This window comes from Felis catus, chromosome D1 (assembly GCF_018350175.1).
Source record: "Felis catus isolate Fca126 chromosome D1, F.catus_Fca126_mat1.0, whole genome shotgun sequence".
Classification (NCBI taxonomy): Eukaryota; Metazoa; Chordata; class Mammalia; order Carnivora; family Felidae; genus Felis; species Felis catus.
In genome coordinates, this window is record NC_058377.1 from 85,601,871 (window position 1) to 85,622,610 (window position 20,740).

Genomic DNA, 20,740 nt, shown 5'->3' on the forward strand with positions numbered 1-20,740 from the left:
GAACATATTTGTATTATTTTTTTTAACATTTTTTAATCTCACAAATCATGAGATCATGACCTGAGCTGAAATCAAGAGTCAGACTCTTAACCTAATGAGCTGCCCAGGAGTCCCTTTATTATTTTTTTAATATGCTAGCTAGTTGCTCCAAATGCTTCCTATTTATAAATAAAGCTGTGGTTCTTATATGAACCTTTGACCACACCACAGAAAAGTTTCTTAAGAAGTTTTAGAAGTTATATTCTCAGATGAAAGTGTATGAACAATTTTAAGGCTGTGGATATTCATTTCCAAATTGGATTTGTTTTTAGAAATGTACCAATGGATGCACTGGTACCAGAAATAGTATATGAAAACCCATCTAAAAGCACCCATTCCATTATTTCTTAACCTGACCAATTTTAGACTAATTTTCTAACTGGTAGTGAAAATTTAATTTTTAAAATTATCACTATTTAAATTCTTCATCATAATAAGACTCAATGAGGAATATTAAGGGATAATCAGAGAGATTTTTGTGGGCTATAAATTATTTTAATTCTACTTACAAATCATTCAATTAAAAGAAGAAGTTCCTAAAATATAGCATATATATGTTAAACTTCTAGATATTTTACAGATAACTGAGTTCAAAATATCCAATTAGCCCAATACCCCCTTTCCCATATACTTATGAGAACATATCCAATTATCTTGAAAAAAGCAATTAAAATTACTATTAATAATCTTAATACTAGGACATGTTATAATTCATTTGATAATTACATTTCCCACAAAGATACTGTCAACATAAACTGTGAAACTACAGATCCATCCTGTTTACAAGTATCAGAGACAATATGCTCACTATTCTGTTGTACTTAAATGTTGTATTGCAGCTTTTCTTAACAGGTAATATGTGACATGAAACATGTCTGATTTTATGCTTCATAACTTCCATTCTGATGTTTAACATTAAGAAATTATATTTATGTATCACACATGTCAGAAAATAATTTAAATAAACTAAGAAAACTAAGGCCTCTCATTTCACATGCAAAATATAAATCTTTTATTCATAGATATCAAAGAACCATCTGCAATCAGAAATGCAAACTATTTATATTTTCTGATTTAGGTAGCTAACATTAAATATTTTATCTAAGTGTTCTTGTTTAATATTTTCAGAAATTTGTTACGGATCAAAATATTGTCATAAAAATAAGAAAAATCAAGAGGCCACCTTTTAAGATTGATTCATAAGTTTTAAAAATTCTTATTTCTATTTCCATTCTGATTTTTGCAACAAGGAAAAAAATATAATTATTTTGAATATAAAAACATACACCAGAAAAGGGACCATTTAAACTAGGTTGAAGTTTATATTATTTATTGCTATTTTTCCTCAAAAATATGCATTAGAATAAATATTTTTCTAAGCTTCAAAATAAATACAGTACCTGGTTCTAGCATATTTATTTTTTTGAAAAGGTGTTCTGAATCTCAGACAACATAAATACTAGGCAGTGTGGTGGTTGCCATAGGAACAAATAAATAGGTGCATAAAAATACATTCTATTTTTCAAATGTATACACTTTTTTCACAAATATGCATATTTTATAGGTAAAAGATTATTCAACCCTTGCTTTTCCTTCCTTTTTAGAGAGAGAGAAATATCTAATGCTTTAGAAATAAAAGGTTCTCATGTAGCAATAAAGCAGGCTCAAAAAAGTTTCAAAACACTATATGGGAAATTGTAAGGTTTTCATGTCAATTTTCCAAAATGAAGACAGGAAAAAAAACTCCTTTGATTTTATATTACATTAATGGTTAGTTCTTTAGGTAAGGATAAAATTGCACAAACTTCTTTTCCTCATAAGCATGAAATTCCCTTTTATTTTGCATAAGTTTATTATTCACATGCATTAAATGTAGCACTTGACCATGACCATGAAAAGTTGGAAGCTCTGTTGATCACAAAGAAAAAGCTCAAGAAGTTTAATACTAACCCATGAACTACTACTTGAATCAATAATCTGAAAATATTTATGCCAAAGTACTAAATTGGAGTTCAAAGAGCTCCTTCCTTTCTCCTCTCCCTTCATTAAAATATAATCTTCCTGTTTACAGGTACCCTAGAAGTCACAAAGTACATTGAAAAAGTGTTCTGAGTTTTATACTTACAGCTTAAGAGGAATTACTATACATTTTATAGGGCTGGAGAGGGGCAGTGTTATAAGCTGTGCCATTAAGTTTGAAGTCTTACTGAAAGGTAGTGGGGTAAACCAACCAAAACAGAACAGGAATATTGCTCAACTATTACTGGGCAAGAAATCCTTCAAATCCAATCACATTAATTTGGACTTCCAATTTGTTTCAATAACAACTATCATGTAACATTCTCCGAGAGTGAGAATTCAAAAATTTTAAAAGATCACCATCTAGGCAGAGAGTCAAATAAGAAGTGACAAAGCAGTACTCTCTAGCTCACCTTGTGCTAACTCCTTGCCGGAGAAGCCATGCACCCTAACGGCTAAGGACTGATTGAACTAGCAAAGAGGAGCATCCTTCTCAAGCATACACATGATCCTATTTACTCTTATTGAAGAGAAATCAACTTTTTTTTCCTAGGGGAGATAGTAAATTTAAACTTTAAGAAGTCAAAAAAAATGAATTAAGATATTAATCAGATATTTATTGGAATAGAATAGGTTATACAGATGATGTGACTCCTGCAAAAGGTACAGCAACAACAACAAAACCATCATCTTGTCATTCTTCTTTCCCCCCCAAGCTTTTAAACTATGTCCCTCTACTTCTACCATCTTAAAGTGATGGAAAAATATCCCTGGAGACTGGAAAAGGGAAACATATCATTCTTTAAAATAAGGGGAGAATGATTTTGGTAATTAGCTTAGTTTTACCTGGGAACATGTAATAACAAATTAAACAATCAATTAGTAACACCTAGAAGGGCATGAAATACTGGGAAACAACCAACAGAGTATCTCAAAAGCCAAATATGCCAAACGAACTTAATATCTTTGTTTCTGATAGAATGACAGGTCATATTATCAAGTAAGAAGTGAGTATTACAGTCTATTTCAGTGTTGTAAGCCTTTTTATTTATTCTCCAATCCAGAATAAGCAAAAATGGTTAAGAAAAAAAGAATGTAAAAACTGGCTTCATTGCAAAACCAGTGGCTACTGACACATTTCCTCTCTCTTGAGGATCTATTTCAGAACTGTTTTTATTGATGACTAGTCAGGAATCTTGACCTACTTTATGTTTAGCTCCATCACATTAGGTCTCTGAGATGTCTCAAAATTTAAAAGTTTATTTCCTTAGTTTTCTTCCAACTTGTTGACTCCTCTTTTCCCTAAGGGTCTTAAATGGCTTGTTGCTTCAACTAAGTGATGCTGCACTGGGATAAGACATAAATCCATTTTAGGTAGAAATTTTCAGAAAGAAAGAGGGAGTGCTTTGTGAATTAATTAAAAGGATTGTCTGAGACTAGAGAAACTCATAAGTAATGGAATGGTATTTAGTTGTTTTTTTTTTTTTATATATTTATTTTTGAGAGAGAGAGAGAGAGAGAGAGAGAGTGAGCAAGGGAGGGACAGAGAGAGAGGGAGACATAGAATCCAAAGACAGGCTCCAGGCTCAGAGCTGTCAGCACAGCTGACAATGTGGGGCTCAAACCCAAGAACTGTGAGATCATGACCTAAGCCGAAGTCGCATACTCAACTGACTGAGACACCCAGGTGCCGCATGGAATAGTATTTAAATAGAAGTGCAGGGGTGCCTGGGTGGCTCAGTCACTTAAGCATCCAACTTCTGCTCAGGCCACATGGGGCTTTGTGCTGACAGCTCAGAGCTTGTGGGCTGCTTCAAATTCTGTGTCTCCCTCTCTCTCTCTGCCCTTCTCCTGCTCGAGCTCTGTCTCTCTCCCTCTCTCTCTCTCTTAAAACAAAATTAAATAGAAGTGCTCATAAAAACACTCAAAGCTTAAGTAGTGAAGAATAGCTGTTATTTAGTTAGAAAAGGGAGACCTGTAAAGAAGATCAAGGGTGTGGAGTCAAGAAATGAACACATTTTTCAAGAAGAGACATCTCTGTGGCATATGACCACCAAGCTAAGCACACAGAGGGTCAGACACATAAATATGGTGGAAGGAGGAGACAGTTGAAAAAGGAAGTAAAAAATTTGGTCTGTATTACAGAATCAGACAAGAGCCAACTGCTATGTTGAACAGAGCTGCCTATTGGACCAGGACAATTGCTGGTCCTCATTATGTAATTAACAGCCCTGTTTTCCCAACTTTTGTTACTATTTAAACATATCTTAGGAAGAAGAAACTTTGGTCCCTGAATTATTTGATCTTAACTATTTTTCTAAGTCTAAATACCATGTAAGCAATCATCAGAGATTCTCTCAAGCTAGAGAGGAGAGTGTCCTTTGGACATTATCTGTGCAGGATAAGCAAGAAGGAAACTGGGGGAAACCCCAACCTTTCTCCCTTCCACTCTCCCAAGAAAAAGCAGTCAAATTCTTCTCTTCTATTCTCATCTTACAACATTCTAGAATGTTTCTACATTATGAGAAAGTTTTGCCAAATAAAACTGACTTTATATCTAAAAATACTAAGAGCAGGGGGAATATTTATATTTACCAAGCCAAGACTACAATCAATAATTTATTTATTTTAATAACTCAAGAAAAAATAAAGAAAATAGCCCTGTAGGTCAGGACACATGAAGGCAGTGAACTGGAATAAAAGGATCTCTGGAACTAAGCCAAGAAATTCTGGAGTTCTTTTTTTTTTTTTTTTTTTTTTAAAGTAGGCTTCATGCCCAGGAAGGAGCCCAATGAGAGGCTTGAACTCACAACACTGAGATCAAGCCCCTGAGCCGAGATCAAGAGTCAGCTACTTAATGGACTGAGACACCAGGCGTTCCCATCCTTTTTAATTTTTATTTATTTATTTATTTATTTATTTATTTATTTATTTATTTATTTATAAAATTCTGGAGTTCTTATCTTAGGTTTGGGCCAGACCTGGGGTAAATTCTTATGTATATATAAATTAATTCACTTGGGTCAAATGAACCCAAATGTATTTCTAATCATTTCAAATGCTGTAAGCTTGCCAATTCTCCCTGTATTAAAGATTATTATCTAGTTTCTGGACCAATCTTTGCTCTAAAAGTCCAAGGCTGGGAACCAAGTAACAACAGTACTTAAGTCCTGATGACAGGTTTAGCTTCATCTCAGTGAAGCAAGACACTAGGGAAACAGCATATACCATGGACTGGGACTGAAGGACTTGTTACAGAGGACCTAGAAAAATCTTCTTTTACATCTGGTTATATTTTCTTATCTTACTTCTTTCACAGTAGTATCTGACTTTAAACTAAGACTAACATAAGATCTATATCTAAGTATATCTTGAATATATTTAGAATATATATATTGATATATCTGAATATTGTATATACGTATATCAACAAAATTCACTATCTCATTTTTTTAAAGACTGCATTTTTAAGTAATCTCCTAGCATGGAGCTCAAACTCACAACCCCAAGATTAAGAGTCACATTCTCCAGTGACTGAGCCAGTCAGGCACCCCTACTATCTCATTTTCAAATTAGATGTTATAAATGCTTAATTTAAATAATGCATGTACATTGTACTATGAAATAATTTTTCCTTTTCTTATACAAAAATAAGAAAAGTGATTTGAGTTACCCCAAATATAAATAAAAACAAAAATTAAGTTAATATTCATAGAGATTAACACTGCAGATCAGGATTTATACTACTAACAAAGACAAAAATCATAGTCTTTCAAATTAATATATCTGACTGTCTTTCCCTAATGCTCCTGCTTCACCTGCAGCACATCAGACAAGGTAATAATTTATGATAATCATATGAAAATATACAATTAATATTCATCACCTCTCATTCCTCATCACTTTAGATGATCAGTAATGCAGAGTGAAAATGCTGTCAGATTTCTAATTGCTTTGTAATGGGCTTGAAACAGGGAAATCATTAAAGGCAAACAATCTGTCATTTGTCTGTTACTTTATCTATCACACAAAAAAACTCATTAAAGAAATTGCTAATGAACTACAAAAGACTATACTCATGGTGCTTCTACAGTAGATTAACAAGTAATACTATGAATTGCTTAAAATATTTTAAAATATGATATTTTGTGGAAATTCATCAGAAAACATTCATCTATTTTCATCAGAAAACATCTACAGTATATTTTTTAAGCCATGTGGCTTCATTATTTTGGCATCTAATCCATCATTACAGAAGAAGTCCCTTTAGCATATAAGATTTGTTTTTCATCATTCTCTAAATAATTAAGCTGAAAGGTTGCAAGAAGAAGCTGAAATGCTAAATGTGTTTATTACCAGTAAACTGACACACATAAAAAAATGTACTATATTAACCTTGATGCTAAGTAAAGAATATATTTTAAAATTTGAATTTTACCCTCATACCTCTACAGATTTTGAACTGTTGAATTTGCAATGTGTCATTCATCTTAATACTATCATTATACAAAAATTGTATTCTACTATTAAAATGAACCATAACATTATTCTTTTTTTAAAATCACATGTTTAAGTAATCTCTAAACCCAGTGTGTGGGGCTTGAACTCACAACCCTAAGATCAAAAGTCATGTGCTCTCCAGACTGAGTCAGCCAGGTGCCCCAACCAGAGCATTATTAAACTCTGCATAACATTAACTAATTTGAAATCTTAAAGATATTAACCAATACTGAAATGTTTCATAACATTCCATCAAATAATTTGGGAGGGGAAACAAATCATTAAAAGACCACACCAAATTTTGTATGTCTTTATCAACGCTGCCTTTATATATGAGATACTTAGTATCAAAAAATCTCTAATAATGACACTAACCTAGTTTTAAAAACAAAGAGGTATATAAAACAACCTAGTAATGTTTTGTTGGCTATACAGTCCAGTTACATTTTATTTTTGAAAAAAATATGAAAGTAATCATGTTTTTCATTATGCTAATGATGAATGAAATCATGAATATATTTCCTACAACAAAACATAAGAATATTTGTAATAAAGTCAAACTTTTTGAAAATATGTAGATCTATTCATATCTATTGGAATATATACAGATTTAAAAACCTCAATGCAATGGCATGTTCAGCCAGGTGCCATGGTTGAATATAGGAGTTAATTCCAAGCTAACTTCAAAAGGTTCCATAACACTCTGGAAACATCTTCATTATACTCTCTAATTGACTTAAACAGACTTCATATCAACTGTTTAACACATTTTAACCCACAAATTAACACCCTTTGATCACTCAGATTAACCTTTCTTCTGTGAGTCAATTACATGACAAAAATAAAATAAACTTTAAAAAATCAGTTTTAGAAAACTAAACTGGGGAAGGAAGAATGAATTTTAAAAAGGATATAAATGCACACTACCACCTGGTTGGAAGAGATCATCACAAGGTTTCAAATTTCAAGGTAATTGGAAAGTTCACAGATAAGTCAGAGTGGTCCTAAGAACAAAGAGAAAGGCATAAAGAAGTGAGTGAGGGGAATAAGTTGGTATTAATATGATTATTAAAGAGAAACAGAAGATGGATTACAGATGATATCTTTAATAGGTTCATGGAAAGATTAAAACATCAGATGTGAAGAGGTAGCAAGACATGAACAAAAATTCCAGGTAAGATAAAGACCTCTAAAAGGGCTCGAACAAGGGTGAAAGAACACTGACACAAATGAAGTTAAACAAACAAGAAAAACACAGCAACAGGTGTGGTGTCAGCAAAAGTATTTACCTCTTTGTCTCTCCAGCTTAGTGGATTGCCTTGCTCCACCTCAATGAATGTTCACTGATGATTACTGCTGAAAAGACAAAAGAGAGAATAAATCAAGTGAAGACAACCAGTGATGGGAAAAAATGCAAAAATGAAAAACCATTTCTGAAAGATGAGGTACAATTGTTCAATAGGGTTGATTCTCAATACTGTCTAAAGCATTATGATAACATGCCAAAAAAAAGAAAAAAAGTTTCTATAATTCTAACCATTCATCTCTCCCTCCATCTAAACTTAATACTTAAATATTTGAAACTTACTACTTCCATGCATCTTCCTGGATTAGCCTCATTTTGAGTCAAGGATTTCAATCATTCACTTCAATCATTCAGTAATCTGCCTTATTCTATTCACATTAACTATAAGTTAGTAACTGTCACAGCACCCGTCTTTCCTCTGGCATAATACTTCTTCAGTTATTTCAGTTGCTTCTTTAATTGTCTGTTTACCCAGATAAACTCTAAGCTTTTATAAGGGCTACAGCCAACTGTCTTGTGTCTCTTGTAACAAAGTGTGGGACACATAGTAGATACTCGATAAGTGGTTTGTTGATTGAATGAATAAGTGAATGAAGGCTCTATATGTACTATGTGTATGTGTATATGTGTGTGTTTATCTCATCACTAGCTAGTTCTTGATGGTTTTCTATCTTCCCAATAGATTTTAAGTTGTTGTAGGGATAATCATCTAATTTCAGAACATAACCATAATAGTTTGTGGTACTTAAAAATAAATACAGCTTAGTTCACTGATATTAAAATCCTAAAAACTCAGAGATAAATAAGACCAAGAAAATTAAAGAAGAGTTGGTGTTGAAACCAGTAGAAAGAGCCAAGTAAATATAATCCTAGGATAAAAATAGCAGAAATACACTGTATATAGTGCAAATATTATTCATCAATAAGAAGCACAATTTACTAACAGGATCTCAAAGTGAGAATTTATTAATGTGTGGTAGACATTAGTTAATGGGCAGATAAGTACTAAAGTGATGAATTGAATAAGAATGTGGTTTTTTACCACCACTACAACCAAGGGTCTTAAAGCCTTGCTATATCTATATAACTATACTTACATCTACATCTATATCTACATTTAATTCTAGATATAGTACTTGATCAATCATCTTGAAGTTAAATATTTAACATATGCCTATGTCGCTTGTGTTAGATGCTGATGACACAGGAATTAAGAGGTTTTTGCCCTCTTTTGCCCTTTTTGCTTTTAATTTATCTACAAACTATAGTTCAACAAACATTTTGGTTTGGCATCATTTTTCCAACTCAATAGTTTGCAGCTTTCATTTGCTCTGTTTGAAAATTCCTAAAATACAGCTATGAATTCTTAATGTTCTAATATCCAAAACTGAGCAACAAATATTTCACTATTAATAATAATAACAACAAAAGCTAACCTTTCCTGTGTACTTACTACTCTTAGGCACTATTTTCTCACTGAATCCTCACAACAGACATAGAGGGAGATACTATTATTAATCCTATTTTACAGAGAAAGAAACCAAGGCATAGAGATTAATTAACTTAAAATGTTCACATAACCAGTAAGAGACAGAACCTGGGTTCAAACCTATGCAGTCTTACACCAGACTTCATGCTCTTAACCATTGTGCTAACACAGTTTATATTTCTGCTATGTTAGTTTTACATAAAATGGATAAGTTACTGGGATGCCTGGCTGGCTTAGTCGGTAGAACATGTGACTCTAGATCTCAGGGTCATGAGTTAGAGTCCCATGTTGGGTGTGGAGCCTATTTAAAAAAATTGGATAAATTACCTTCTTAAAATAAGATAATGAGAAACAAAACTATTATAAATACACATCAACTTCAGACATGTGGCAAGATAGTTGATGCTTAGTTTCTTTAAGAGGTGTCCCTGCCCTACAGACCTTATGGAATTAGGATATCAGAACACACATCCAAAATGTGTAATAGTACCCTGTGAGACAGGATGAGTGCAAATGAGGAGTGCACACAGGACTTGCTATGAAAGTTGAGAGGAGGAACTAATTTCTAAGGATTGGACCATCATAAAAGGCTTGATGGAAGAGATGGGTCTTAAAGGAGGGATAAAATTGATGGGTGGAAACAAAGAGGAAAGATGGCATAAGCAAGGAGAACCACCTGAACGAAATTATGGATGAAGTACCAAGAAAAGATCCCATTGTTCAACATTTCATGTAGGAGGTTAATAGGTGATGAGGCTAGAAAACTATGGATCATATTGGGGTGGTAAGTAAATACCAGGTTAAGGAGTTAGGACTTTATCTTCCATTTTATTTATTTACTTATTTTTTAAAGTAAGCTTTACACCCAACGTGGGGCTTAAACTCAACGACCCTGAGATCAAGAGTCACATGCTCTATTGATTGAGCCAGTCAGGCACCCCAAGACTTTATTCTCTAGACCGGGCTTGTTCAAAACAGCAGTCACTAGTTATATGTAGCTATTTAGCACCTGAGATGTGGCAAGTCCAAACTGAGAATAAGCAATACAGGTAAGATACACAGCAGCTTTTGAAAACTTAGCATGAAAAAGCAATGTAAAATACCATTAATAATACATTGATTACATTTTGAAATGATCATACTCCAAATGTATTAGGTTAAATAAAATATATTATTAAAATTCATTTCACCTCGTTTTATTTTCCTAATGTGGCTACTGGGAAATTTAAAATTATATATGTGGCTTGCATCTGTGGCTTACATCATATTTCTATTGGGCAATAATGCTCTAGAAAAATAAAAATAAAGAAAAATGAGCAGGGATTCATGCAAAAAGTGTTTTAAAAGCTTATTCTGTAATAATAAATTCAGACTGTAAGACAACTGATCTGGCTTTCAATAAGCCAATGGCAGGAAAAGAAAAAAATACCTAGATAGCAATGAAGTGGGACTGCTATAGCTAAGATACTTAAGAGACAGAACGTTGAAAACAATGTATAGATTTTGTTTGGATCATGATTCAAGCAAACTAACCATAAAAAGTCATTTCTGAGACAACTAAGGAAATGTAAATAGAGACTAGATATTGGATGCCATCAATGAGTTATTGATCATTTCAGTGGAATGACTTTATGGAGATGAAAGAAAAAGTTGCAAACTAAAGTATGCTTTAGTGATGTGAGCTAGAGTATGTCGAGATGAAATGACAGAAGACTTGGGAATTGCTAGGAGAAAAATGCACATTTCTTACTATCTAAAACCTACCTACCTACATACATACATACACACACAGAGCACACACACACACACACACACACACACACACACACACACAAATATAAAAGAGTAACTTGAGAAAATGGAGGTACCGTGATCAGACTTTTCAGAATTTGGCTTAAAAAAAGGGAATAAAAGAGACAACACAATACCCTAGGGGATCATAAATCAAAGTTGTGTGCTCTTGCTGTAAAAATTGGAGGATCTGAGCATAACTATCTATATGAGGAAGCACTAAGCAGTGTAAAGGGGAGTGTTTGGGGGCTAAAATGTCAACGGTGTGTCAAGAAAGGTATTCAGAACAACACAGTTCATTCATATAAGGTATTTCCTTAGAGCCACACAGAAGGTATGTTGGAACCAGGACTAAAATCAAATCCTCTAACTTGGCATAATGTTCTGTCTCTAATTTTAAACATGACAAAATCCTATGGAGAACCCAGTCTATACTTTTCACTCTGGATTTTCTCACTTTCTTGTGTCATTCAATTATTCTTTATACCATCATTAAATAATTTGGCCATATTAAAATATTTTACTTAATGTGCTTAGGTTTATCTTGATTGCTTCTTCAACTGAGATTTGGTAGAAGAAAGACAAAAAAGAAGAAGAAAAGCAAATTTAAGCAGTAACAACAACAGAACCAACTTAACATCTCCAAGTGAAATTTAAATCATGTTGACAAAACACAAGATGCAGTTTCACCTCTGGGTACAATGCAAGAAGAGAGGTCAGTGTAAGGTGAGCAGTATAGAGATACTAAATGGGAAGAACAGAAGGCAAAGCAGAATGAAGAAGGGAAAACTAACCAAAAAAACCTAACAGTAGCCTTTTGGAGTGCCCAACAACTGCCTCAAAGTGGAGTGGTTCATTCTGCTTTTTCTGTAACCTTGAAAGATAGCCTGGCTTCCCTGGTAATATGCTGACTTCCTGAGTGTCCTGTTCTGCTGCTATACAATTAGCTATTTGGCCTTGATGCTTGGTTTGTTTCCTCATCTACAAAATGGGATTTTAACACCTGCCTTATTAGCCTCACCGGGTTTAAGTGAAAGTGAAGCGAGATAGTAAATGTGAACGGATTTTTAAAAGTTACCAGTTGCTAAGATCTACAAGAAATAATTGGGTTGAAAATCTTTTCCAGGGTGGGGGCCTGGGTGGCTGAGTTAGTTGAGCGTTGGACTCTTGATTTTGGCTTAGGGTCCTGGGATCCATTTCCCCACACCAACCCCTCCACTGGCTGGGACTGACCATGGAGTCTGCTTGAGATTCTCTCTCTCTCTCTCTCTCTCTCTCTCTCTCTCTCTCTGTCCTTCCCCATCTCTGTCGCGCGCTCTCTCAAATTAAAAAAAAACAAAACAAAAAACAAAACAAAACCTTTTCCAGAAAAAAACTATTCAAACTGAAAAGAAAAACCTCAATCGTCATAGGTTTTCTCTTAATTTTAGAATAAGAACATTCTTTTTTTTTCTTTCTTTTTTTTTTAGAATAAGAACATTCTAAGGCAAGTGTAGCGACAAGTAAGGAATTAGATCTCATCTTTCACATCCCCCTACTCCACCATTCCTCCCCCCCTCCCCCCGCCACCCGCCGAAGAACCATCACCAACCACAAAAGGATTGGGAGCAGCGCTGGGCAGGGTAAGCGGAGGGAGCTTTGGGGAAGGCGGAGGAAGCCCGGGTGTGAAATACTCTTGGGGGAGAGGAGAAACGCTACAGTCGCAGACCTGGGACAAAAGGGAGTTAGAAAGAAGCGAAAGACACCTCTTTTCACAACACGACACTTACTGCTGGTAAACTCCTTGGAAGCAGAGACTGGTTACCATAGCGACCGCGTCCAGGAGGGCGGAGCGCCTCCTGCTTGGTGTCTCCGCCATAAGAGCTCGACTAGAAACGTAGTCACGTCAGAGCAATGACTTCCGGCGGAAGGAGAAGCCGGTTCCGGGTTTTGGCAGGCTGCAGGCGAGGCGTGGGTACGAAGTACTGTAAGAAGTTTGGTAAGTTTGATACTGAGTAAAGGCAGCGGAGGGTATCCGCCTAAGGCTGGGTGGTACAGCCGCAGTGAGTACAGTGGATTCCCAAGTCTCAATTTTGAGGAGCTCCCCACCCCCATCTCTTGAAGTTACCGGCTGTGGGAAGAGGTTGCCTGATTTCTGGGGCTCCCGGCGAGGTCTGTTCTGTAGTCTAGAGGACTGGGGTGTCCTCCTGTGAGCACTTTCAGTTCTTTGTGAGCGCCAGAAACCGAGGGACTCTTGCTGTCTACCTGCCGCCCGTGCTGACCGGCCCTTTCCCGTATTACTCTATTGAGGTAATGTGGAAGAAATGTGAACACTAAGAAATGGAAACGCTAAGAGGGAATGCTCCCAAATTCATTTTAATTCTTTGCTGTTTTGTTTTGCTTTCAACATTTTTTAAATTTGTCAACATTTATTAAATTTCTCTAGTGTGTTTACTGAGGACTTCTTGTGTGCCGCCTTTACCATGAGACTAGCACAAATACCTTCTTAGAGGTCATCACCGCTCGGGTTCATTTTCGGATTCTTTTTTCTTAATGCTATTATATATTCATTGATTTAAGATATAAGTGTATATCATGAAACCTGTAACACATGTTCCATCCTTGTCTGTATACTTACACGTGAGATTCTTGGGGCGTTTTGAATGAAAATGAAAATATATGCTTCATGAGGATTGTATTGTAATCATGATTTACTCAACTAAATATTAAAGAACTTAGAAACGTACTTGCGTATTTCTTCGATCCTGCAAACTAATGAATCGTCATCAATATTTTTATTAAGCCTATCCGAGAAGGCCCACTTCTTGTTCAGTGGATGATGGCATTTGAGCAGATACCAAAGAAGGATTGGTACAGCATTCTGGGGGCAGACCCATCTGCAAGTATGTCAGACCTAAAACAAAAGTATCAAAAACTCATATTACTGGTAAGTCTTTGCTTGCAGATTTAAATCATGGGTGTGGGGGGAAACAGTTTTTTCTTAAGTGATGGGAAATTTAGGTTTCCCTAAAATGAATATATGATATCAAAGCAGGAGAAGTAAGGTATTAATTTGATTAGTTGAAAGTGTCAGTAATATTGTAAAAAAAAAAAATTTTTTTTTTTTTTTTTAATTTGAAATGGGAAAACATGGTTTGGAGCAAGAAATCTGAGTCATGCAGGTTGATTTGGAATCCTGATTCTACCACTAACTGTGGGAACTTGGGACAAGTTATTTTCCCCCTGTATGTGCCTCAGAGAGGATTAAATGAAATAGTCCATGTAAAGTGCTTAGAATAAGCAATGTTAGCATCCAGTAGCCACTAGCTACATGTGTCTATTGAGCATTTGAAATGTGGCTAGTCCAAAATGAAATTTACTATAAATGTATAATACACAGCGGATTTTGAAGACTTAGTACAAAAAGAGAATATAGGCTCAGTCAGTTAAGCGGCCGACTTCGGCTCAGGTCATGATCTCGCAGTCCGTGAGTTCGAGCCCCGCGTCAGGCTCTGGGCTGACAGCTCAGAGCCTGGAGCCTGTTTCAGATTCTGTGTCTCCCTCTCTCTGACCCTCCCCCGTTCATGCTTTGTCTCTCTCTGTCTCAAAAATAAATAAACGTTAAATTAAAAAATTTAAAAAAAAAAGAGAATATAAAATAATCTAAACTTTATGTTGATTACATATTGAGGTGATAAAAATTTGGGTATATTGGCTATTTTGCATATTTTGTACATAATGTATGCATACATTTGCATATGGTATAATAAAATATAAAATTAATTTAATCTGATTTTTGCTTTGATATTGTATATGTGGTTTGCATTTATAGTTTGTATTGTGTTTTTATTGAATAGTGCCCATTCATACACTGTTTTTCAGACAACTCAATTCTTTTGTGAAATGAGTTGTATTTGTAAGTATAGAGTATCTTTCTTAACTGTTATTTTAATTTTTTTCAACCTATATTGTGAAGTTTCTTAAGCCAATGTCAGTAACTCTATAATGGTCTCCAGTTAACTTAGTTTACAAAAGGGATAGAGCATCATTACTTATGTAGCATTAGTTGTTCCTATAGTTTTTGTCAAATAGATCTGAGATTTTGCCAAAACTGTTTGCGTTTATTGTGAGAGACAGTAGCCATTTTACTGTCAAGAATGTATTACTATCCCTTCTTTAGGTAGTAAGCTGACTAAATGATACTAAGATTTCTTTTTTCTCAGAATTTTCAAGATTTCTTTCGTTAAAGTCATGTAGACTTGATTGAAAAATTTTTCCCCATACTGAATCATCCTTTTCCCTCATTTCAGTGAGAGTTGAGGCTAGAAAAGTAGACTGGGTCTAGATCATGCAGGCCTTTTAGTCCATGTTGACCTTTAATATGGCAATGAGAAGCCATTTGCTCTTCATATATTAGCACTTGTCAAACACCAAAATGAGTGAGTCATTTTGCATACCCTCTCTTATCCTATTAGAGAGTTCCAGTTGCTCTAGATCTTCACCAACATTTGGTGCTATTTGTCTCTTTCATTTCATCGATTGAGGGTTTCTCAATTTTGCTGCCATTGACATTTAGGGCAGGATAATTCTTTGTTATGTGGGGCTGCCCTGTGCAGTGTAGGATGATGAGCAGCATTCTAGATGCCAGTAACAACTAAAAATGTCTCCTGGGGGTCAAAATGGCCAACCTCCCCATTCCATTGAGAACCACCACCCAATTCTGTGTTTATAGTGATCTCTCATTGTGGTTTTGTTTTGTATTTCTCTGATGACTAATGATTGTAAGCATTTTTAAATGTTATTATTAGCCATTTGAATAATTATCTTTTCTGAAGTGTCTTTTTAAAAATCAAGTGTATTCTTGGGGCGCCTGGGTGGCTCAGTTGGTTAAGCGTCTGACTTCGGCTCAGGTCATGATCTCATGGTTTGGAGGGTTTTCTCTCAGTTCTCCAGTCCTGTTCTCAAACTTTAGTAGGCCACTTGTACCAGTGCCTCATAGATGAATGACTCTTGGCTGTCCTGTCCTATCTCTGTTCTTTCTTGTGAATACTTGGTAAAGGCCTATGGAATAGAATTGGTGGGCAGGTACAGTCTCTGTACATTTGGGGCCCGTCCATAGGTCATGCCAGTCTGGAGTTGGCCCTTAAAAATGATTAAAAATTTGTTTTCTTTTCTTTTTTTTTTTTTTAAGTTTATTTATTTATTTATTTATTTATTTATTTATTTATTTATTTTTTGAGAGAGACAGCATGAATTGGGGAGGGGGAGAGAGAGAGGGAGAGAGAAATCCCAAGCAGGCTCCATGCTGTCAGCCCAATGTGGAGCTCAAATTCATGAACCATGAGATCATGACCTGAGCTGAAACCAAGAGGTGGACGCTTAACAGACTGAGCCACCCAGGCACCCCTGATTTGTTTTCTTTTTATCTGTATCTGTGATGGCTTCCTGCTCCTGCTGCTATGCCAAAGATAAAGCCAGTAATGGGTTTCTTCTCTTCTGGGGAGGACCTTTTCATTTTGAATTTGGATTCATTGGGTTTCTTTGAGTCCTCAGCTCCTTATTTAAGAAAACAAAAGAAAACAAACAACTATGAGTTTGTAGGATATCTGGCCTGTTCTCCTGGATTATTCCTATCTGCATTAAAATGTACCATCGTTTTTCCCATCTTTGGAAAAAAAAAAAAAATCCAGCCTTTCTTTCAACCCATTTCTGCCACTTGTTGCCCCAACTCTTCTATGGTTCTTCTTTAAAAAAAAAAAAAAAAAGTTTATTTATTTATTTTGAGGTGGGGGAGTGGCAGAGGAAGAGGGAGAGAGAATTCCAAGCAGGGTCTGTATTATCAGCACAGAGCCTGATGTGGGTCTCTTATCTCACAAACCATGAGTTCATGACCTGAGCTGAAATCAAGAGTCGGATGCAAAAAACATTTCAAAATGTTATCTCTATTTCCTTTCTCCAATTTTCCTCTTCCCAACTCTTGCAAACCTACTCCAGTGAGGCTTTGTTCCCACCACTACACTGAAACTGCTCTTATCAAGATTGCCAGTGATATCTGTAATGGGAAAAAACACAGTCCTCCTGTGTTTTTCCTTTACTCACACATAATTCTTCTGTCACCAGATGTGTGGATTTTCAACACATCAAGCAATTTTCTGCAACACCAGTTGGATGTCCTATAATTCACTTCAATTCTGACATTCCCTGGAGATAGCGTCAGATCCCACAAAGTTAAGGGCTCACTCCCACAACACTGCCCCCACTTGAGATGCCAGTCACAAGTCCCAGGTTGTCACCTATACTTCTGACCGACCAGCTATAGATTAGGGTTCCCTGACCCCCTCCTTGAGTTTGATAATTTGCTAGAAACGCTCACAGAACTCAGGGAAATCATCACATTTACCAGTTCATTATATAATAAAGGTTATGGTAAAGGATACAGATGAATAGCCAGATGAAGAGATACAGAATACAGGAGCTTCTGTCACTGTGAAGCTCGGGTATGCTACCCTCCTGGCATGTAGATGTATGTGTTCATCGACTCAGATACTTTCTGAACCCTGTACTGTTGGGAATTTCGTGTAGGCTTCATCATGTTGGCATGATTGATTACTAACTCCATTTCCATCTCCTCTCCCTTCTCTGGAGAATGAGGGATGGGCCTGAAAGTTCCAAGCTTCCAGTTATGGCTTAGACTTTCTGGTGATCAGCCCCCATCCAGGAGCCCACCGAGAGTCACCCCATTAGAAAAAAAGATACTTCAGTCACCCAGGAGATTCCAAGGGTTTTAGGAATTCTGCGCCAGAAACTGGAGGCAGAAACATGTGGATATTTTTTTCTTTCTTTTTTTTTTTTTATCTATTAAGAAAATGGTATTTATTTATTATTTTTAATATATGAAATTTATTGTCAAATTGGTTTCCATACAACACCCAGTGTTCATCCCAAAAGGTGCCCTCCTCAATACCCATCACCCACCCTCTCCTCCCTCCCACCCCCCATCAACCCTCAGTTTGTTCTCAGTTTTTAACAGTCTCTTATGCTTTGGCTGTCTCCCACTCTAACCTCTTTTTTTTTTTTTTTCCTTCCCCTCCCCCATGGGTTCCTGTTAAGTTTCTCAGGATCCACATAAGAGTGAAACCATATGGTATCTGTCTTTCTCTGTATGGCTTATTTCACTTAGCATCACACTCTCCAGTTCCATCCATGTTGCTACAAAAGGCCATATTTCATTTTTTCTCATTGCCACGTAGTACTCCATTGTGTATATAAACCACAATTTCTTTATCCATTCATCAGTTGATGGACATTTAGGCTCTTTCCATAATTTGGCTATTGTTGAGAGTGCTGCTATGAACATTGGGGTACAAGTGCCCCTATGCATCAGTACTCCTGTATCCCTTGGATAAATTCCTAGCAGTGCTATTGCTGGGTCATAGGGTAGGTCTATTTTTAATTTTCTGAGGAACCTCCACACTGCTTTCCAGAGTGGCTGCACCAGTTTGCATTCCCACCAACAGTGCAAGAGGGTTCCCGTTTCTCCACATCCTCGCCAGCATCTCTAGTCTCCTGATTTGTTCATTTTGGCCACTCTGACTGGCGTGAGGTGATACCTGAGTGTGGTTTTGATTTGTATTTCCCTGATAAGGAGCGACGCTGAACATCTTTTCATGTGCCTGTTGGCCATCCGGATGTCTTCTTTAGAGAAGTGTCTATTCATGTTTTCTGCCCATTTCTTCACTGGGTTATTTGTTTTTCGGGTGTGGAGTTTGGTGAGCTCTTTATAGATTTTGGATACTAGCCCTTTGTCCGATATGTCATTTGCAAATATCTTTTCCCATTCCGTTGGTTGCCTTTTAGTTTTGTTGGTTGTTTCCTTTGCTGTGCAGAAGCTTTTTATCTTCATAAGGTCCCAGTAATTCACTTTTGCTTTTAATTCCCTTGCCTTTGGGGATGTGTTGAGTAAGAGATTGCTACGGCTGAGGTCAGAGAGGTCTTTTCCTGCTTTCTCCTCTAAGGTTTTGATGGTTTCCTGTCTCACATTCAGGTCCTTTATCCATTTTGAGTTTATTTTTGTGAATGGTGTGAGAAAGTGGTCTAGTTTCAACCTTCTGCATGTTGCTGTCCAGTTCTCCCAGCACCATTTGTTAAAGAGACTGTCTTTTTTCCATTGTATGTTCTTTCCTGCTTTGTCAAAGATGAGTTGGCCATACGTTTGTGGGTCTAGTTCTGGGGTTTCTATTCTATTCCATTGGTCTATGTGTCTGTTTTTGTGCCAGGATATTTTTTTCTATTACTTCACAATATCCGTGTTGCTATAACCAATGGTTAATACTTAGTCTTCATTTTGATTTATTAGTAAGATGACCATTTATCCTACTTTTCCCAGAGTAGAGGTGGTTTGTGCCTTTTGTCCTAGCATTATTAATAACTGCCTGTTTCAGTTTTTTGAGGTGTCAACGTTTAAATTTAAATTTATTTTGAAGAGGTTTTTTGTAGTTATGTACAACTGTGTAAATTATCACCACGGTTAAGATATGGAACATTTTCATAATGCTAAAAAGTTTCTTTGTGCCTTTTGATCCCCTGATGCCTACAACTTTAACCAGCTGGACCAGTGATTCTGGTGCACAGGTGTATGTGGGCCCACTGTACTGTGTTATGGTACCTGCAAATGTGAGGAACTAAAGTCCTGGAGAAGGAGGGTCAAAGTGAGCAAAGGGGAAAAAAAAAAAAAAAAGACACTTAAAAGGAAGAATGATTGGCCCAACTGTCTCCCAATAAGTTTTGCTGTATTGGCTCCTTGTGGAGAGATGGAGTTTGGAGGAGAGGACTTTCCAGACCAAACTCAATTAAAGAAAAACCAAAATTTTTTCTCCTAACTTGGTTTCTTCCTAAGCCAAATAGAGCTGAAGAATTCTGAACAAAGTTGGTATGGATGTGTAAATTGCTTTGGGATGAAGAGGTATGTCTGTTAGGTACTGATGGTAAGCTATGGAGGAAGCCTTGGAAAGGGGGTAAGACACTGTTTCTGGGCATTCCAAAGATGAGACCTCTTCTTCCAGGCAGACACCACTTTGCTAAGTAATAAATTTAAATTGTCAACCCTGCTTAGATAACAGCAGCATTTGACACAGTTTATCACATATTCTTCTTTGTTATATTTTCATATTTTCATTTGTCTTCTAGGACATGATATTTTCCTAATTTACCTCTTACTAAATTATCTCTGGAAAGTAGTAGGTACTCAAATTTTGTTCAATGAGTGAATTGTATGAATGTAATCATCTTTATATTTTAATTCCTCTATTGATGACTTTAATTTTGTATTTTTATTTCTAACAACTCTGCCTATTTTCTGAATTTTCTTTTTGATGTGTGTGTGACTTCCTGATATTGTTTTAGGAATAAAATATTTTGTTTAGGTTAATAAAGTTTTTTTTTAAGTTTTCTTCTTTTTCTTTGGGTTCTTTTTATTTTATTTTATTTTTTTATTTATACATTTGTTTTTGTTTATTTTTGAGAGAGAGAGAGACAGAGACAGAGCATGAGCCGGGGAGGGGCAGAGAAAAGATGGAGACAAAATCCCAAGTAGGTTCCAGGCTCTGAGCTGTCAGCCC

General features: G+C 35.9%; 2 protein-coding genes across 10 annotated transcripts in view; one reads left to right on the forward strand and one right to left on the reverse strand.

Annotated features, from left to right (window-relative positions):
* The window catches only part of DCDC1 (doublecortin domain containing 1), a 475,155-nt gene extending 462,110 nt beyond the window's left edge, over positions 1-13,045 (reverse strand). For 3 of the 7 annotated variants that reach the window (XM_045039086.1, XM_045039083.1, XR_006586488.1), the window contains exons 1-3: positions 12,914-13,032; positions 7,848-7,914; positions 7,489-7,562 (exon numbers count right to left, since the gene is read on the reverse strand). In XM_045039086.1, the coding sequence (XP_044895021.1) occupies positions 7,489-7,506 (18 nt within the window). In that variant the 5' untranslated portion in view covers positions 7,507-7,562; positions 7,848-7,914; positions 12,914-13,032. Of the gene's footprint in view, positions 1-7,488; positions 7,563-7,847; positions 7,915-12,913 lie in introns of all 7 variants that reach the window. The other 4 variants (XM_045039084.1, XM_019812218.3, XM_045039088.1 and 1 more) reach the window with 4 other exon arrangements.
* DNAJC24 (DnaJ heat shock protein family (Hsp40) member C24) overlaps positions 13,001-20,740 on the forward strand; it is a 58,538-nt gene continuing 50,798 nt past the window's right edge. For 2 of the 3 annotated variants that reach the window (XM_006937171.4, XM_006937172.4), the window contains exons 1-2: positions 13,001-13,122; positions 13,927-14,070. In XM_006937171.4, the coding sequence (XP_006937233.1) occupies positions 13,960-14,070 (111 nt within the window). In that variant the 5' untranslated portion in view covers positions 13,001-13,122; positions 13,927-13,959. The other variant, XM_003993126.5, reaches the window with a different exon arrangement.